This window comes from Caretta caretta, chromosome 1, assembly GCF_965140235.1.
Source record: "Caretta caretta isolate rCarCar2 chromosome 1, rCarCar1.hap1, whole genome shotgun sequence".
Lineage (NCBI taxonomy): Eukaryota > Metazoa > Chordata > Testudines > Cheloniidae > Caretta > Caretta caretta.
The window spans coordinates 118571115-118587413 of record NC_134206.1 but is presented as its reverse complement, the minus strand read 5'-3'; the positions used below and the strand labels follow the sequence as shown (position 1 = coordinate 118587413).

General features: G+C 41.4%; 1 protein-coding gene across 4 annotated transcripts in view; it reads right to left on the bottom strand.

Moving 5' to 3' along the window:
• The window catches only part of TBC1D8 (TBC1 domain family member 8), a 73715-nt gene that overhangs the window by 15042 nt on the left and 42374 nt on the right, over positions 1–16299 (bottom strand). For 3 of the 4 annotated variants that reach the window (XM_075130459.1, XM_048857687.2, XM_048857709.2), the window contains 5 exons: positions 7188–7395; positions 5350–5544; positions 2886–3068; positions 1448–1598; positions 260–474 (listed from right to left, as the gene is read on the bottom strand). In XM_075130459.1, the coding sequence (XP_074986560.1) occupies positions 260–474; positions 1448–1598; positions 2886–3068; positions 5350–5544; positions 7188–7395 (952 nt within the window). The remainder of the gene's footprint in view (positions 1–259; positions 475–1447; positions 1599–2885; positions 3069–5349; positions 5545–7187; positions 7396–16299) is intronic. The other variant, XM_075130466.1, reaches the window with a different exon arrangement.

Here is a 16299-nt window from a genome sequence, read left to right as displayed (position 1 = left end):
GATTCTCAATGAAAATTCTGAACATACACAGGGAACAAGTCTGAGTCAGAAAGGGCCATTTTTACATACTCGTTTTTCAGAGTAAAACTACACAACATTTAAATTATTCTTTCATTATGTATGCAATAAATCAAAGCATGTTATTTATAACAACGCCATTGCAAAACACACAGAGGAGATAACAAAACTGAGTAAGCAGAGAATTCCTCTAGAGAGAGAGAGCATTAACATACTTTTCCACATGCTAATAAGTCTTCACCTGGCAGTATCCTATTTTGGGGTTCCTATGTGCATAAGCTGTCAGAACTCTCCTCAAGGCTGCTATCCCAGTTTCATTCTGGAAGGCTGGGTGCTCAGGCAATGAGCGATGCAGGTCACGTTCAATCTCCTCTGTTGCTATGCAACACTTGCCCATTGACACCTCCACTAAATTTCCGTAGTAACCAGGATGGGAAGCAAGATCAGTTACAGCATCTGAAGGCAGCAGTAAGAGGAAAACATGAGGAGGTTAAAAGAGGATTTCAGGTACAGTATAATGTCATTAAGTGAATTGTTTATCAAAAGAACAAACGTGAAGAGGTTTTTTTCCCAAAGGTCTATGAAATTAGACATTACTTGCATTTAGTAAACCCCTGAACCTAAAAAGGAGATAAAATACTAGTACTGATTTTCCAAGGTGCAATGTTTGCATAGAAAATGAAACAGCTATTACTAAAGCCTAAATCACACAGTAGAAGAAAAAACCGCTTGGTACTGACTTTGTACTGTGAAACATCCCCTGCTAAAAGCATTGCTAGGATAAATTTATTCAGTATTGAATGTAATGTTCAAAAAGAAAAAACTCCAAAAATAAAAGTATGTAATCCTTGCAAATGTGTCTGAAACTGGACCCGACAAATTGGAGATCACATTGTAGAGAACAATCCTGCTCAGACAGGGCAATGAACAAATTTACTTGGTAAGTCTTTTCCAGCTATAGATTCCTGCCAGTGCTTTAAGGGAAGCAGCAGCACTGTAGATCTAAAGATGTCATAACTTCAAAATAGTTAGATTTAGCTCAGATTAAATCAATACTTATATTATAGTCTAATTGTTGCCTTAAAAAGAACATTATTTCATAAAGACATGATGGCATTTTATGCTAATTACATTGACAAAATTGCCATTATTTCTGCGCACCACTAACCAGTTATGAGACACAAAATAAAAATATCTTACTGTTCTATCTAGGTATTTATACAGATACTATCCCAACAGTAGCTGAGCACCAATCCTTCCTTCCTTTCCACTAGAGAATGTGATGGGATTATGTGCCAAAATATCCAGCTTGGACACAGTGTTCCTTTGCTGAAGAACGATCTTATGGAGCTTTCTTGCCTAACTGCATCTGTAGTTACGTTCAGCCCTGGATCCTGGCTATATCCAAGATGTATTACAGAGTTCTCACCTGAAAAGAGGAGCCAGAGTTTGCCTCGTAAAGATTCTGGGATTCCCATTGCAACAAGTTTTCTAATCTTCTCTGTGCGAAACATACACACAGTTCTGCCATATTCTGCAAAATGGTCATTCCACAATCTCTCCTTTATTTGTTCCCTGGACTGGAAATCAGAGGATACGTTTTAAAACAAGCAGTGTGCTTTTAAGGTCTAATATACAAAAAATGTTAAATACCCCCAATTTTCCTCTTTCATAAGGATTTCTTTTGGACCAGAAAATGTGGTAATAGACATGGGAGATCTACTTTAAGGGGCAAATTCTGCCCCATTCTGCCCTTGGGGAGGAACCTGTGCAGTCCCACAGCCCAAGGGAAGAGCAACACTAGGCAAGACAATGAGAGCCCCACTGTGTGCCAGAGCCCAGCTCCATAGGGACTGCCTGCGAGTTAGTGCAGCATAGGGATCCACTGGTCCTTTTTTTTCCTCTCTCACAGCCTTTAGGCTGAAGCAGCTCCACTCTGCAGCTGGGGAGAGGAGGTGCTAGTGTTGTGCTTTGGCCACTACTTCATGCTTTCTCTCACTACAAAGCTGCCAGAGGTCACAATTACTTCTCAGAAGGAGCCTGCAGCAGCTCGACATTCATCGGGGGAGCCTGGGCAGCAGGGCCCCTTTCCCACACTCATGAAGTGGACAGAAGGCTTCCCAAAAAGCCTTCAAGAAATCTCCAGCCATGGTTCTCACAGACCCAAAAGATTAGTTCTTGTGACTGTGAATAACCATGATTATCCTAAAGATCACAAGTAAAAGGGCAAACAACTTATTTTAAATGATAGTAGCACTGACAATAACTGTACCAGGCTCCCCAAATCAATTGGGAGTCTGAGGGAGCAGAGACAACTGTGGACTCCACAGGCCCATAAAGCTAGTTTTGTTTTGCTTTTTAAAGGGAGAGCTACACTGCTACCAGGAATACTATGAGTCCTTTGCTTGATTCACTAGCTCATTATAACTCTGGTAAGATAGCACTGCTGAGAGGCAGTAGTAATAAGAAAGCCTGATAAAGTACAAGTGCTGCAACTATGCAGACGGATCCAACACCTCCTCTCTATCAAAACACCATTTTCAAAAATTCACACATTTGTGGTTGTGACATCATGTGAAAAGAAGAGTGTGAAGAGACACCAGTTTTTACGTATTGGGGGAGGGGTGGTAAATAAATATTTTGGGGGTGGGATGAGAAAAGAGCCAGGCAGGCAAAGTTGTACAAACGAACAAACAAAGAAGCTTACTATAGTTTAAACTCAAAACACACACAACCACACTTACACTTTCCTGGCTATATATAGTTCACTTTATTAAAAGAGAGGGTTTGGCCAAACGAGTTACCATAGTTATTTTTAAGACTTATTTTTAAAAGCTACTTTACAACTGCACCCCAGCTGTACATACCATCCTAAAGTCATTCCCTTCAGCTCCGGACTGGTGAAACACTGATCTTAGTGCCTCTGCATTTAACAAATGACTGCTCTCCTTTTCACCTTCACTCTTGTCTTTGCTTTGGGACGCCACCATTCCCAAATCCCGGGACTCGCAGTCACTGAACACACATGTTGAATGAAACACGAGAGAGTTCTTGCAACATAGAATTGAAGAAAAATAATTTTTGGAAAGAGTTTAAAAAACTGTACTGTATGTATAATGTTTGAGACAACAAGAGCCAACACAAACTAGTGAAGCAGGTAACTTTGTTATAGTCTTAACTTTTGCCCAAATTTGAAAATTTTTACCTAAAATTAAGTACCAAGATCCACAGTTAGGCACCTAATTAATAATGGACTAATTAGTAGTTTTGCTGAGCACTTGCAGTCACTACGTAAAGTCAATGGGAGCTGTAGGTGATCAGCACCACTAGATCAGGACTCCATTGCTACCTTCTCCCATATTTTTTAGGAAGGAACAGGAAGTGTTTTTCTATTCTTTTTTAGAGACAAGTTAGCTAGTAGCCTTTACAACTGTGCTACTCCATAGTCTGGATTTAGTGGGGACAATCCCAGGTTTTTATAAACTGTCCCAACACCCTAGCACGGTAGCCAGAGCTCCAGGACAGACACATACAGATCATCCCGTGTCTCCCGGGGTTGAGTTCCAAGTGGGATTATCATGCAGGTAGTGGAAAGTTAGCTATGGTGAGGCCTTAGAAGGTAACCAGACAGCAGTCCAGGATTCAACCTGTGGCAGGTCAGTTTTCACATCAAATAATTAGTGAATTTTTGGAGTACCAGAAACCGTTACTGAATTGATTGAGGGGAGTGGGGCAGGACGGATGATTTTTGAAACAGAGTGAGCATTAGTTTAAGGAAAAGACTGATTTTTCATACTGGGGAGGAACAACACAGGAAAGTGAACAAGGAGAAGTCTGAAGGCCCCCTGATGTGAGGGGAGGGAAGTTCTCCACAGCCTTATTCCTCAGTGGGGAGACACCATGTGGGAGAGGCCTCCTAGAGACATGAAGGGAAGGGTAGAAATGCTACTTCCTGAAAAATGCTGAGTTCCTGGCAGCTTAGCTGAATCCCAAGTCTTTGAGGTCATGAGAACTGACACTCAGACTGAAACTGCCTGTAATCCTCTAGGATATCAAAGTGTCATGCTCTGCCCTGCACTCCCACTTGGGATTCCTAGAGTCCCAACTTTCTTCCCCAAGACTGTCCCAGGAAACCTTTTGAAATACAAGCAGTAATGCTCTCACTTCAGCAAGTACTTGTTATCTGTCACTCAGTGTTTCTTAGCTTCCTGGTTAAATATTGAGCATTTTTGGTCCCGCACAAAGAATAAAATACCCTGATGGTTTATACAATACAGTAGAAAAGAATTTACTATAGATTAATTCAAAAGATACTATACCAAACACACAGTTAATTAGCCTACAGTTTATAAACACCATAGGAAAAAACCTCATTACATTAATCCGTAAGAAGTTACTCGTAAATTGTAAATCACAGAATCATAGAAACATAGGACTGGCAGGGATCTCGACAGGTCATCTAGTCCAGTCCCCTGCCCCAAGGCAGAACTACATTTCTAGACCATCCCTGACAGGTGTTTGTCTAATCTGTTCTTAAAAACCTCCAATGACGGAGATTCCACAACCTCCCTTGGTAATTTGTTCAAGTGCTTAACCACCCTGATAGTTAGGAAGTTTTCCCAAACTAACCTAAATCTCCGTTGCTGCATTTTAAGCCTATTACTTCTTGTCCCGTCCCCAGGGAAAACAATTTATCACCCTCCTTTTCTTAAGGATCTTTTACGTCGTAGGACACTTATCATGTCCCCCCTCATTCTCTTAAACAAACCTAGTTTTTTCAATCTTTCCTCATAGATCATGTTTTCTAGACCTTTAATCATTTTTGTTGCTCTCATCTGGACTTTTTCCAATTTGTCCACACCTTGCCCAAAGTATGGTGCCCAGAACTGGACATAATAGTCCAGTTGAGGCCTTATCAGCACTGTGTAGAGAGGAAGAATTTCTTCTTGTGTCTTGCTTTCAACACTCCTGCTAACACATCCCAGAATGATGTTAGCTTTTTTGCAACAGTATTACATTGTTGACTCATATTTAGTTGGTGATCCGCTATAACCCCCAGATCCTTGTCTGCAGTACTCCTTCCATTTCACATTTTGTATTTGTGCAATTGATTATTCCTTCTTAGTACTTTGCATTTGTCCTTATTAAATGTCATCCTATTTATTTCAAACCATTTCGATAGTTTGTCACCATCATTTTGAATTCTAATCCCGTCCTTAATCACAGGCTTCCGACCAATTTTCTGCCCTAGTTATGATTTTAGGAGATGCTGGACAAAAGGCTAAGTATCATCATCATTATGCAATTTGAAACAGATCAAATGTTTAGTACCGTTTCTTTTTTTTCCAAGCAGTTATAGTGCACTGGGTTGCTGGTGTTGACTTGTTTTAGTCTCAGAAGCAGGTTCTCCACCATGCTATCCCTGTCCTTCAACTCAATGAACTGAAAGGCCATCTTGCTCCTTATACTAATAATGATGGGATTGGGAAGGAGACTAGTGTCCTCCATCTTCTCTATACTAACCACCTATTCCAAAAACATGACAGAAAATGTATTAGTCACCATTCAAATACACTCTCTGATATACTGTACATGCACTGAAATGTACATAAAGGGATACATTTCTTTGCACACTGATATTATGACTATTCAGATTGTCTAAATGGTCAGATACATCCTAAAGATCAAGACCGATTAAATTTTCTTTACTTTAGACAGATGACCTTACCCCCTTCAGTCTAAAGATTTTCAAGAGTAACTTGTGATTTTGAATGCTCAACATAAGACATCTTAAAGAAGCCTGATTTTCAAAAATCTGAGCACCCACCTTCGGACGTTCATGCCAGATTAAGGTATCCCAAACTGGGCACTCAGAATCATTATGCTACTTTTTAAAATCTTGGCAAACAGCTATGGTTTTGCCGACATTTAAAACAACAATTGGAATGGGATCAAAATAACCAAATTCTTGAGGAAATACAGAGTTTCTGACCAATAGCATTGAATCAAGTTTTTAACCCTGTGAGCCAAACAGTTTTTGATAGATATGAAATTAAAAAGCCTTTGTCTCCAATTATGTACATTACACCACTTGTTTTCCACAAGTTTTCAGATGCTGTGTCACTACAAGTCACTGCTAGGGTCAGGATACCATTGAGAAGTTGCTGTTATTGGTTCAGGATGAAAGGAGAGCTTCATCATTAAGAGATCACAACTGCAGGCACAGGGATTGAAAAAAAAATATTTAAAAATCAAACAGCATCCCACTCCAGTGCATTTAAAATAGCTGATTGGCAGTTATTACTTGCCATCCATGAGCCAGACAAAGGCTAAATGAAATATACTGAAATGTTCATAATACTTGAAGGCCAGACTTCTTGCAGTGAGGGGGAAATGCCACTTAATTCTGCTGAAAGCAGAAACCAATTCTATTGATTCTACACCAGAGTGCCAAGAAGTAAATTTTGTCTCCAAAAATCTCCATTAGATAAAAACGTACAAGTCTTTTTTAAAAGACTGGACTATCGTGTCTGTGTTGGAGACCTGTGTGTCGGCACTGCATCCAGAGCCCCCTGCTTCCCTCAGCTCCACAGGACAATCCACTGCCAATCAGTAGTCCCTTGTGTGTGGAATCCCCACAGGCTTGGTTGGGGGAAGACTGCATGGATACAGAGGCATCTTTCCCTCCATTCTTCTCTGCATGTGTGTTCAGCACCCAATGGGGCCCCAATCCTTGAAACGTTTGGGTGCTACCACAGTTAATAAAATAAATAAAACTGGCACTCCCTCTTTCCATACCTCTACCTTGGGACTTTCCCAGTTCACATCCCCCTGCCTACTGAGGGGGGATTGGGAGAATTTGGGCCACTGTTACTGCCAATAGCAATTATTCCTTGGATAGATCAATCTCTTGTTTTGCAAGGTACCTTTCTGTTACATCACACTGTATTAATCGGCAATACTACTTTGAGAAATGTGTTACCTCACCCAACTGCCATATAGAAATTCATCTGCTAATGAAGATAGGAACAAAACATATTGCAACTCTCTTCCACACATCTCCTTCCTATGGAAAACAACTGTTTTTCAGCTAAGTTAGTTGACAGCAGTGGTTTGGAACAGAAAAAAACAGGCACAGTGTAAAATTAAAATCAATCAGCAGACCCTACCTCTCTAAGGGGGATGAGAACATTGCAACACCCACTTTCTTTGCTGGCAAAACAGATATAGCTGTCTGAAGTATACATCCTTCCTGCAGTGTGACAGCGATTAAATGGAGTCCACAGAGAACAGTCTGCAACTTCATGTAGCTTCTCCTTCCCCGGAAGTCTGAAAAAGGCCCGAAAGAACTCACTCTGTGCTCTGGCTTCGAGATCCCTTGTTAAAAAAAAAGAGGGGGACAGAGGGAGAAATAAAAAAAATCTTGAAACCTAATATCTGAGCTTCCTTTCCAAAAGTTACATTACAAAAGAAATAACAATAATTAAGAATAAGTAATGTAGAGTAAAACTGTTACATACAGCAATCTTGCCAACCAGGTCTTTATGTGAATGTGGAAGCCTATAAAGGTGGCAACTTCTAAGTACAAAGACCGTAGCAACTGATCACTTTTGACAAGTAACCTAAAAACAATATCACTACCTGTTAAAAAAGGAACACACATAAATTAATTTAGTTGTTCCTTAGTTTTCAGTGTGCCATAGGCTTTTGTATGAGAAATGTGAACTGGAGGTGCAGGGGAGGGGACAAGGCATAAAGGATATGACAGCTGGAACTTGCCATTCAGGGAAGCAGTTTTGATTTGGGGCACCCAGAAGGCAACCAAAGGCTATCAGTACATTCTCCCCCTTCACTCCCTTTTTAGTCAAGGACAAAGGGGATTAATGTATCATCATCATCGAGTGGGTGGAGGTCTTTAATTCCTCATTCAATATTTATCAGCATTATCTGCTCCACTGCCACCATTCCTGATTCTTGCCTCTACACACCCCAAAAGTGATGGAAAAGCACATTAACTTGATACTCCTGCTAAAACATTCAGCAGTGAAATTGTTAACCATGATGACATTTAAATCGTCATCATTAAACTTCCAAGCTGACAGCCACTGAGACGAATTCGAACAGTTCAAAATTCAGAGCAATTTTTGGGGCCATTTTGCAAACTCAGATAGGTATAATGACATTAGATACATTCAGACTGAATTTGGAAGGTTTCCTTTCTCCCCCACTCCGAAACCATGAAGCCAAGAGACAATCTATATAAACAAACAGTTAGCTTTTGAATGGTGATGCAAACATTTTAAATGAGGAATTACACAGCCATTTATATTTTATAAATTACATTATAAACAAGACACTGCTCATTACACCATGCTGTGGTAGTATCAGTGAACCACAGCCGTGATACTCTGAGGATTTCCAAGAAAACAGTCATAATCCATACTTATTTGTTGGCATTAAATTTTTGACAATGAAGTCCTATTATTCTCTTTACTGTGAATGAGTTCCTCCAACAAAACTCACCTAGGGGGAAACAAAGCTTGTCTTTGTTCCACTGAAAGAATGCAAAGCATGGGTTGACCTATGGAGCTCCCCAGTGCTATGGTGAGCCAAGGAAAAGCAGGCTAAAAACCCCTCTCTTCACGTTACTTAGGAATAAATGCTAAAGTATAGAAGCCTCTTTCACTTTTAATAAATAACCTAATTTCCCTTTTTATTTAATGTTTAACTGTAGAAAAAACAAAGTCCAGTGAAGTGAGGGACAGAGCGGAGAGCAAGTTGGAAAAGGGGAAAGGAAACTCTAAAGCTAGTAAACAATAGAAACAACAGAATGAACTTGACCAGAGTTTCTGACCCACTATCTTCAGTAATACTGTTATCCAAGGAAAACAGACAAAAAGGCTCCATTCTGTTAAAAATAACAAAGAGAAGTATTCTTTACAAAGCAAGACAAAAGCTTTCTTGAGACTTAAATTTCCATAGCAAAAGAAACTCGGACAAGCACATACAAGTGCATGCAAGGATCTGCTATTTTGACTAAGCTGAATCAGGATATGCCTCTCTGTTAGCTCAGCACAAAAATATTTTCCACTTCTGCACAACACAGATGAGCATTAATGATAACATCCACCATCATTCTATATAAGGTTGTTTTCTCCAGTTATTGTGCTGAGAAGGTAAGTTCCCTCCTGATGCTATTGCTTCCCATGCTTTGCCAATTGTTGTATTAAAGTGTATTATAGCAAAGCGACAGCTCTGCTGTGCTTACAGCTGAGAGCTGCTTACTGTTTAAAAGACGACCATTCTAAGTACTCTACAATCCACATGATGATTCAGACTCTCTTGATATTTGCTGTGCCTCATGGAGGTGAGAGAGAGAGGGTTAGTGATCCAAAGCTGGGGTCATTTGAGCAAAGGGTTCCAGAGATTACAGCCACCCTAATAATCCGACATTTTATAAAATGACCTGGTTCTAACTTATTTTCCACACACCTGGGGCTCAAACTATTATTCTAATACTCCAAACATTGATCTCACCCACCCAGGATTTATCCCACCGAATGCCTGGCATCCATTGCCTCTTTGGGCAGTTATACTGAAGGGTACAGTTTATAAATCCAGATTGGCATGTGCCAAACTGATGTGCCTAAAAGGGTGAAATGTGCCCGTGCAGCAAGATTAGGGCTCTGTTGAAGCCAGAGGGTTTTCAGGGAGTCTTTTTACAATAACTGGGTGTCTCAGGGTGACCTGCTTGGGGTCACTGAACCTGAGCCGCACTTATGCAGTGTGAGTTCAAGTCCTACCGCCTAGCAGTTTTCAGAGAATGGGTCTTCTGCCCATACCTTACTCTCTACCTGCATTCAGCAGTGTTTTCCCCCTAAAGTTTTGCCCAAAAAACAATATTTGGGGAAGAGACCACCAAATGCCAAAAACAAAGAACGCAATTATTCTCTTAGCTCTAGTTCACATGCCTCAGAGCTATGATTTCAGGTCACGTTAATCTCCATGAAGCGTTCTCATTCAGCTGCAATCATCATATTGAGATAATGGTCCCCTTCATGACTCTCTGAGCCTCCTGATGCAGGCAGATGGATAGAGCCCTTTCCTCATAAACTCAGCCCAGATCTGGGGGAGGGACTCAGCATCTCCCTGCCTCCATCTGGTACATACCCTCTTCACAGCCCCACCACATTCCCACCTCCCCATGGCCACTACAAGCTTACCAGAAACATGGAAGGTGCAGCTGACATGTGGAGGTGCTCAATGCAGTAGGAGAGTACGGGAGTGGGGGTGAGGGGGCTTGGAGCAGTTGGGGGTGGGGGTGGTCAGAGCCATGGGCATGATAGCAGGAATACTGGAGCAGTGCAGGGGAGAGTCTAAGCAGCTGGCGGGAATTCAGGGGGCGGGGGGGTTCTAAGCAGAGAAGGGGAATGTGGGCAGTTGTTGGAGCAGTGGAGGGAAGAACAGAATGAAAATAAGGGGGTCAGAGCTGTGTAGTGGGGCATGCTGGGTATGTTCATCTGTCCTCCAAAATCACCCACATCCATGCATCCCCAATGTCTGTCCCCTCTCTCCAAAACATGTCCCCAGTGACTTCATGCTAGTCCCTGCATCCTCGGCCCAGCTCCTCAACTTGTGGGTCTCATACCAACACCTTCTTCTCTGTGCTAAGGAGGGAGAACCAGCCCTGCTATACAGGCAGGAAGATGGAGATGAGTCGGGGCACTGAAGGGACTAACATGGAGCCAGTGCATTCTGTGCCAGGATAATCATAACCAAGGAGCCAGAGGCACTAAATGGGCATAGCTGGGCTATGGTACATGATGATGCTGAAAATTATTTGTTTTAAATTATGGAAATTAAATGCCCCAAAACTTCATTAATGGATAGTTAAGGTTGCCTGGTGGTGGTTTCTTGGGCCCTTCCACAATGTGGAGAGTGACTAAACTTCTAGAAATACTAAGTGAAGTAATACAGACCAACCCTGCAACACAATTTTAACTCTGCTGCTCCACTCTCAGCCCTAGAGCTGGCAGAAGCCACTGTAAGGGTGGTGCAAAGGTTAAACTACCAAGAGAAGTCGTAGATTCTTCATCGCTTCAGATCAAGACCGGGGGCTTTAGTCCATCACATATATTAGGCTCAATACAGGAGTAACTGGAATTCTCTGGCCTGTGTTATACATGAGGTCAAGCTAGACCACCAAATGGTCTCTTCTCGCCTTAAAAATCTAGGAGTCTACAGTAAGTAGACTGAGGAGGGACAAAGAGAATGCTCCATCATTTGTGTTGTGTTCTACAGCTTTGAGTTCCAGCATTTATCTGCACGCTCTCCAGCTGCATTCCCTGAGCTAGGTGTAACTGTACTGAATGGTGGAAGGATTAGTTGGAGCAGATTGGCAAGAATTGTCACTACGATATGAACAGAGCCGCATGTATACAGAGAGAGAGAGCAATTATGCTTTATGTCAATGATTAATTATGTTGGTTGTGTCAGCAGAGGTGCACAGGGGTGTCTTTTTCCCCATGGGGATTGTCAGTACTCTGACATACACAACAGTGGTCTCTGGGGCTTAGAGAGGGGTAAGTGAAGGCAAGGTCTCAGAAGGAATCTTCAGGGCAAGGGGAGAAGAAGGTGTAATGTAGCAATCTGGAGTGGTTTGAGTGGAGCAGGCTCAGTGCATGGGTGTAGCCCAGATGTAGGTAGTTCCTGTTTGTGACACATGACCTAAACCCCGGTCCTGTAGATCCTCCCCTTAGGCTGGGGGAGAGGGGGTCCTTAAGCAGTGGGTAGGCTCTTGCCTGCCTGCTTCCCAGAACCCGATAGGTACAGCACTACAGCTGTGCTGCAGTAGCATAGCCACTTCCTACAGCAACGGAAGAGGTTTTTCCCATTGCTCTAGGTAATCCACCTTTCTGAGTGGTGGTAGCTAGGTCGACAACAGAATTCCTCCATCAACCTTCCAGCATCTACACTGGGGTTAGGTTGGCTTAACTATAAAGCTCAGGGTTATGTGAATCTAACTTTTAAGAAGAGACCAGGCTTTAGTAAAGAAAATGTGTTAGGCTGTCCTACAGTGCTCACGTGCTCTGTTTCCCAAGTGTTCTGTAGCAACTGTGAGGGCAGATTGCAAGTATGTGGAGCAGCGCTGAAAGGGGGCAGAGTTAAATTTTCATTGCAGGGGTGGAAGATACCTTAACTTTGGATTTCTGTTATGTATAAATGAAGTTTTGGGTTATTGAAATTGCATGAGATTTTGAGAAAGTATTACATGGTGCGTGAAGTCTATGTGTAAATGGAAACTATATCGCTCTGTATATGAACTCCCCCACTATACAATTGTGTGTTTATACGCACACAATACATAAATGCTCATTCGTATGTGTAATATGAACAACTATTCATTGGAATTTAACAAAGACCACTTTGATGCCTGGAACATTAGGGTCCTATCCACAAAGAAATAAGCAGCACTAGCTGAACCAATTTTAAAATCAGGCTTTGGCCATCATGGCGACACGTCCCCTGTTTTAGCATAAATCAGAAAAGTGCCTTAGAACCAATTTTCTAGATGTGATCTTTACCATTCCCCCTCTTCGAAACATGTCCCACACATTCTGCAACATGGACTTCCACCCTGCGCTGTGGGTAGCGTAGGGACAGGTATCAAACACTTTTGCTAGTAAAATGTTAGTACAGGAGTATGCCAATACTTGCCTCTGGGCAACACCGAGAAGCCTGCACTTCTCACGCTGAGATGAGTGTTCATGCAATTTAGAAGGGCTGTGCCCTGTTTCCTACAAACCTGATGCCTGAGCATTCATAAAACGTTACAGACCACATCCAAGACAGCTGAATATCTTAAACTGGCTATGTTTAACACCGGCTGTCAAACACTGCTTTGCTCAATTTCATCCCTCCCTCCTAAACAGTGGTTAAACGCTGATTGGCCACTGTGAATATGGCATAACTGTGTTCAATACCTGGCGTACAGGGTGCACCCAGCATCCGTTAGCACAAGATGACGAGCATACTGTCAGCAGCGGTTGAATATAGTAGCCTCTCTATACCAAAAGAACAAGTGTTTCTGAATACTCCTTGGTTTGTTTTTTTGGGGGAGGGAGGGAGAGGGAGCGGAGAAGAGCATGTCTGTGCTTTATCATTCCCATTTAACAGATGGAGAACTGGAGTAGAGAGAGATTATGAGATTTGCTCACAGTCCCACAGGAAATCTGTGGCAGAGCTGCAAACTGAATCCAAATCTCTCCCAAATCCCAGTTTAATACTTTCCAAGATCAGCCTTCCTTCCCACCAAAAATCAAACACAGAAGTTCTGTAGTATAGACAGAGACATATCTTAGAATACATCTGAATTAAAAGGGACGGGGGCAGCCACATACAGACAATACTCAGTTAAGAAGGAAAAATAATCTGATATATTTAAGAATTTCAGAGAGGTTACCCAGGAACAAGAAAAAATACTGCTGTAACTTTGGCAACTTGCAACGGCTGATGGTGCTCACCAATACTAGTTATATTAAAATGGGAACATTTATGCTTTTTTCCTTTTAAGTTTTCTTTTCGTCTGGCTGGATTTCTGTTACTGTGGAGGAAGGACAGCAACTCATAGCTAGTAAAGTAACAACATTACATAGATACACTGAGTGTTTCAACCAAAACAGGTCTTAAAGTATCTTAAAATTTTATTTTGCCACAGTGGCCTGACTCATTAGCCTCACCTCTCTTTGAGCTGACAAAATTTATGTTAAAGCCTATATAAATTCACAAAGTGCGTACTTGCCTTTTGGCATGATGACACGCACTGCAACACCACATGAAGGTTTTTTAGGGGAAAAAGGGTGCATTGGGTCAGGCCTACACTAAAACATTAAGTCAACCCAGCTACGTCACGCTCGAGGGTATGAAAAATCCACATCCCTGCACAACATAGTTAAGCTGACCTAACCCCCAGTGCAGACCGTATTAGGTCAACGAAAGCATTGTAGCTACTGCCTCTCGGGGAGCTGGATTAACTACAGCAACAGAATTCCTCTCATCAGTGCAGTGAGTGTCTACACCAGCGTTACTCAGACTCGCTCTCGAGCCACAAGTGGCTCTTTAATGCATCTCCTGCAGCTCTTTGTAGCACATGATATTAAAACACTGTGTGATTTAATTATTAACCAATCAGGATGTTTTTACTATGTTATTAACCAACTGTAGTTGATAAAATAATAATACTTGGTCAGTCATTTTGCTGTGAGAATATATATCTATAATAAAAACTAAATAGTTCCCCTGCCATACGGTTTAAATATGAATACATAGTACCACAGTATATGAAACAATGAATTCACACAACTGTGGCTCTTCTGGTTTATGTCGATCGCTAATTTGGCTCCTGAACCAGGAGTTTACATATAGACATAACCGTAGCCTCCTGTCATTAGGGAAGGATGCCAATCCTAACATCACTGGAATTGCCTATTCTGAACGACTCACGAAGCAAGATCAGACAGCTGCACCAGGAGACCACACCTCATCCACGACTGCCCTAAAGAAAGGTGCTGAGATGGAGGTCAGCTTTGTGCGATACGGGAAAGAGAATAAGTGTCAGCACAAGAATGAAATGCAGTCAGTACTCACATCACTGTGGGCGGAGATGAAAACTTATATGAAAAGAATCACAAGTGGAACAGAAGAGCAGAATTCCGTTACCCAAAGAGAAATGCTATGCATTTCCACCTCTCAGCAACTGCATGCCCTCATAAATATCTCCCAGCAAAAGTACAGCATATAAAATATCTATGGCAGTTAAAAAAAAGGTACCTCTAAAGTTAGTTGCTGAAACAGGAAAGGTAACCCTTTAAATGCGATACAGCAAAGATTGAGATCTATGGGCCCATGATATCAGCTGTAAGTTTTTCAGTAATAAATACGATATTACCCTGGAGACAAATTTAAATGACTCAATTAAGGTGGTGGACCCAAGCCCTGGGGCATTGCCTATGCTGAAATAAGGACACGGTCAAGATTTATTATTTACAGAGAAGCATGAACAATGTTTGGCAAATAAGCTAAATTCCCTGTACTAAAGAACTTGTCATCTAGGTTATCTTCCCCCTTCCCAATTAAAGAAAAAAAAAAGGGGGAGGGGATTCCAAAGATTCCATTCTGAGTTTCAAAACCCCTCCAGCGCTGAAACATGAGTGCAAAGTCCCCATGTGCTGGGGCTGTTAAACTCAAGCAACTTCCCTCTTTTCTTCCTGATATTGGCAGTTCCATATTTATGAATCAACAGGCAACTAAAACAAGTAGCGTTATTTTTATATGTACCAGTGAGATGATGAAAGTTAAGAAAAATATACCCCCCCCCCCTTTTTTTTTTTGCCTGGATTCCCAACTTGCACCTTGTTGTATTCTAGGATTATCTTTGTCTCCAGCACATTGAGTGACTAGTAAGACTGAAACTATGATCATCTATAGGTGACCTAAAAGTTACCTTTAAAAAGTCTTTTACTTAAAGGAAATAATACACATATGGCTGACCAAAACAATTCCTGGACAGTGTTTCAACACTTCAGACTGCATCCTCACTGTCAAGTGTGTTTTCTATATTTTAAAACCAACAAGGGTCATATTGGCAGGATCTCAGTTTTGTTGAGTCATTGCCTGTTCATATTCAAAGAATTAAAACAACATGCAGCGACAGAATAAAGCATCTAAATGACAATGTTCCATCGGTAAGTAGTTAGATGACGTCTCACTTTTAGAGAAAAGTTACTCACTATTTTTTCCCCCATGGGGTGAGAAGTACCTGATATGTATAAGCTGGGAAGTATTTGTAAAAGTTTGTCAGTTTATTAAAAACACATTGATATTCTGAGCCTCCCTGTCAGAAGCAACCACATGGACGAAAGCAACATTTGTAATGCAAGCTATTTCATCAACCAGTTTCCATTCCGCTCTGACACTGGTTTAACAATCAAAAGTATTTTTTTGCTTTAAATATTTTGCTTCAAATTCTATGGATTGGAAACTCATCATTACACAACAAGAAAAAGGATTTAAGACCGTAACAGCCCAGAGAAATTATTATCCTCTTCAAATCTTATTGGCACCGCATGCACCCAATTACATTTCCACTCAGGCCATTTCCTCAAGAAGTTTTTGTCCTATACACATCCTGAATGAGATGGAAGTGGAAAATCAAAGAAAGCAGTAAAACAGCATTTTCAAACCCTCACAAAGCAAGAAAATCTAATCTCTTTGGATAAAAGA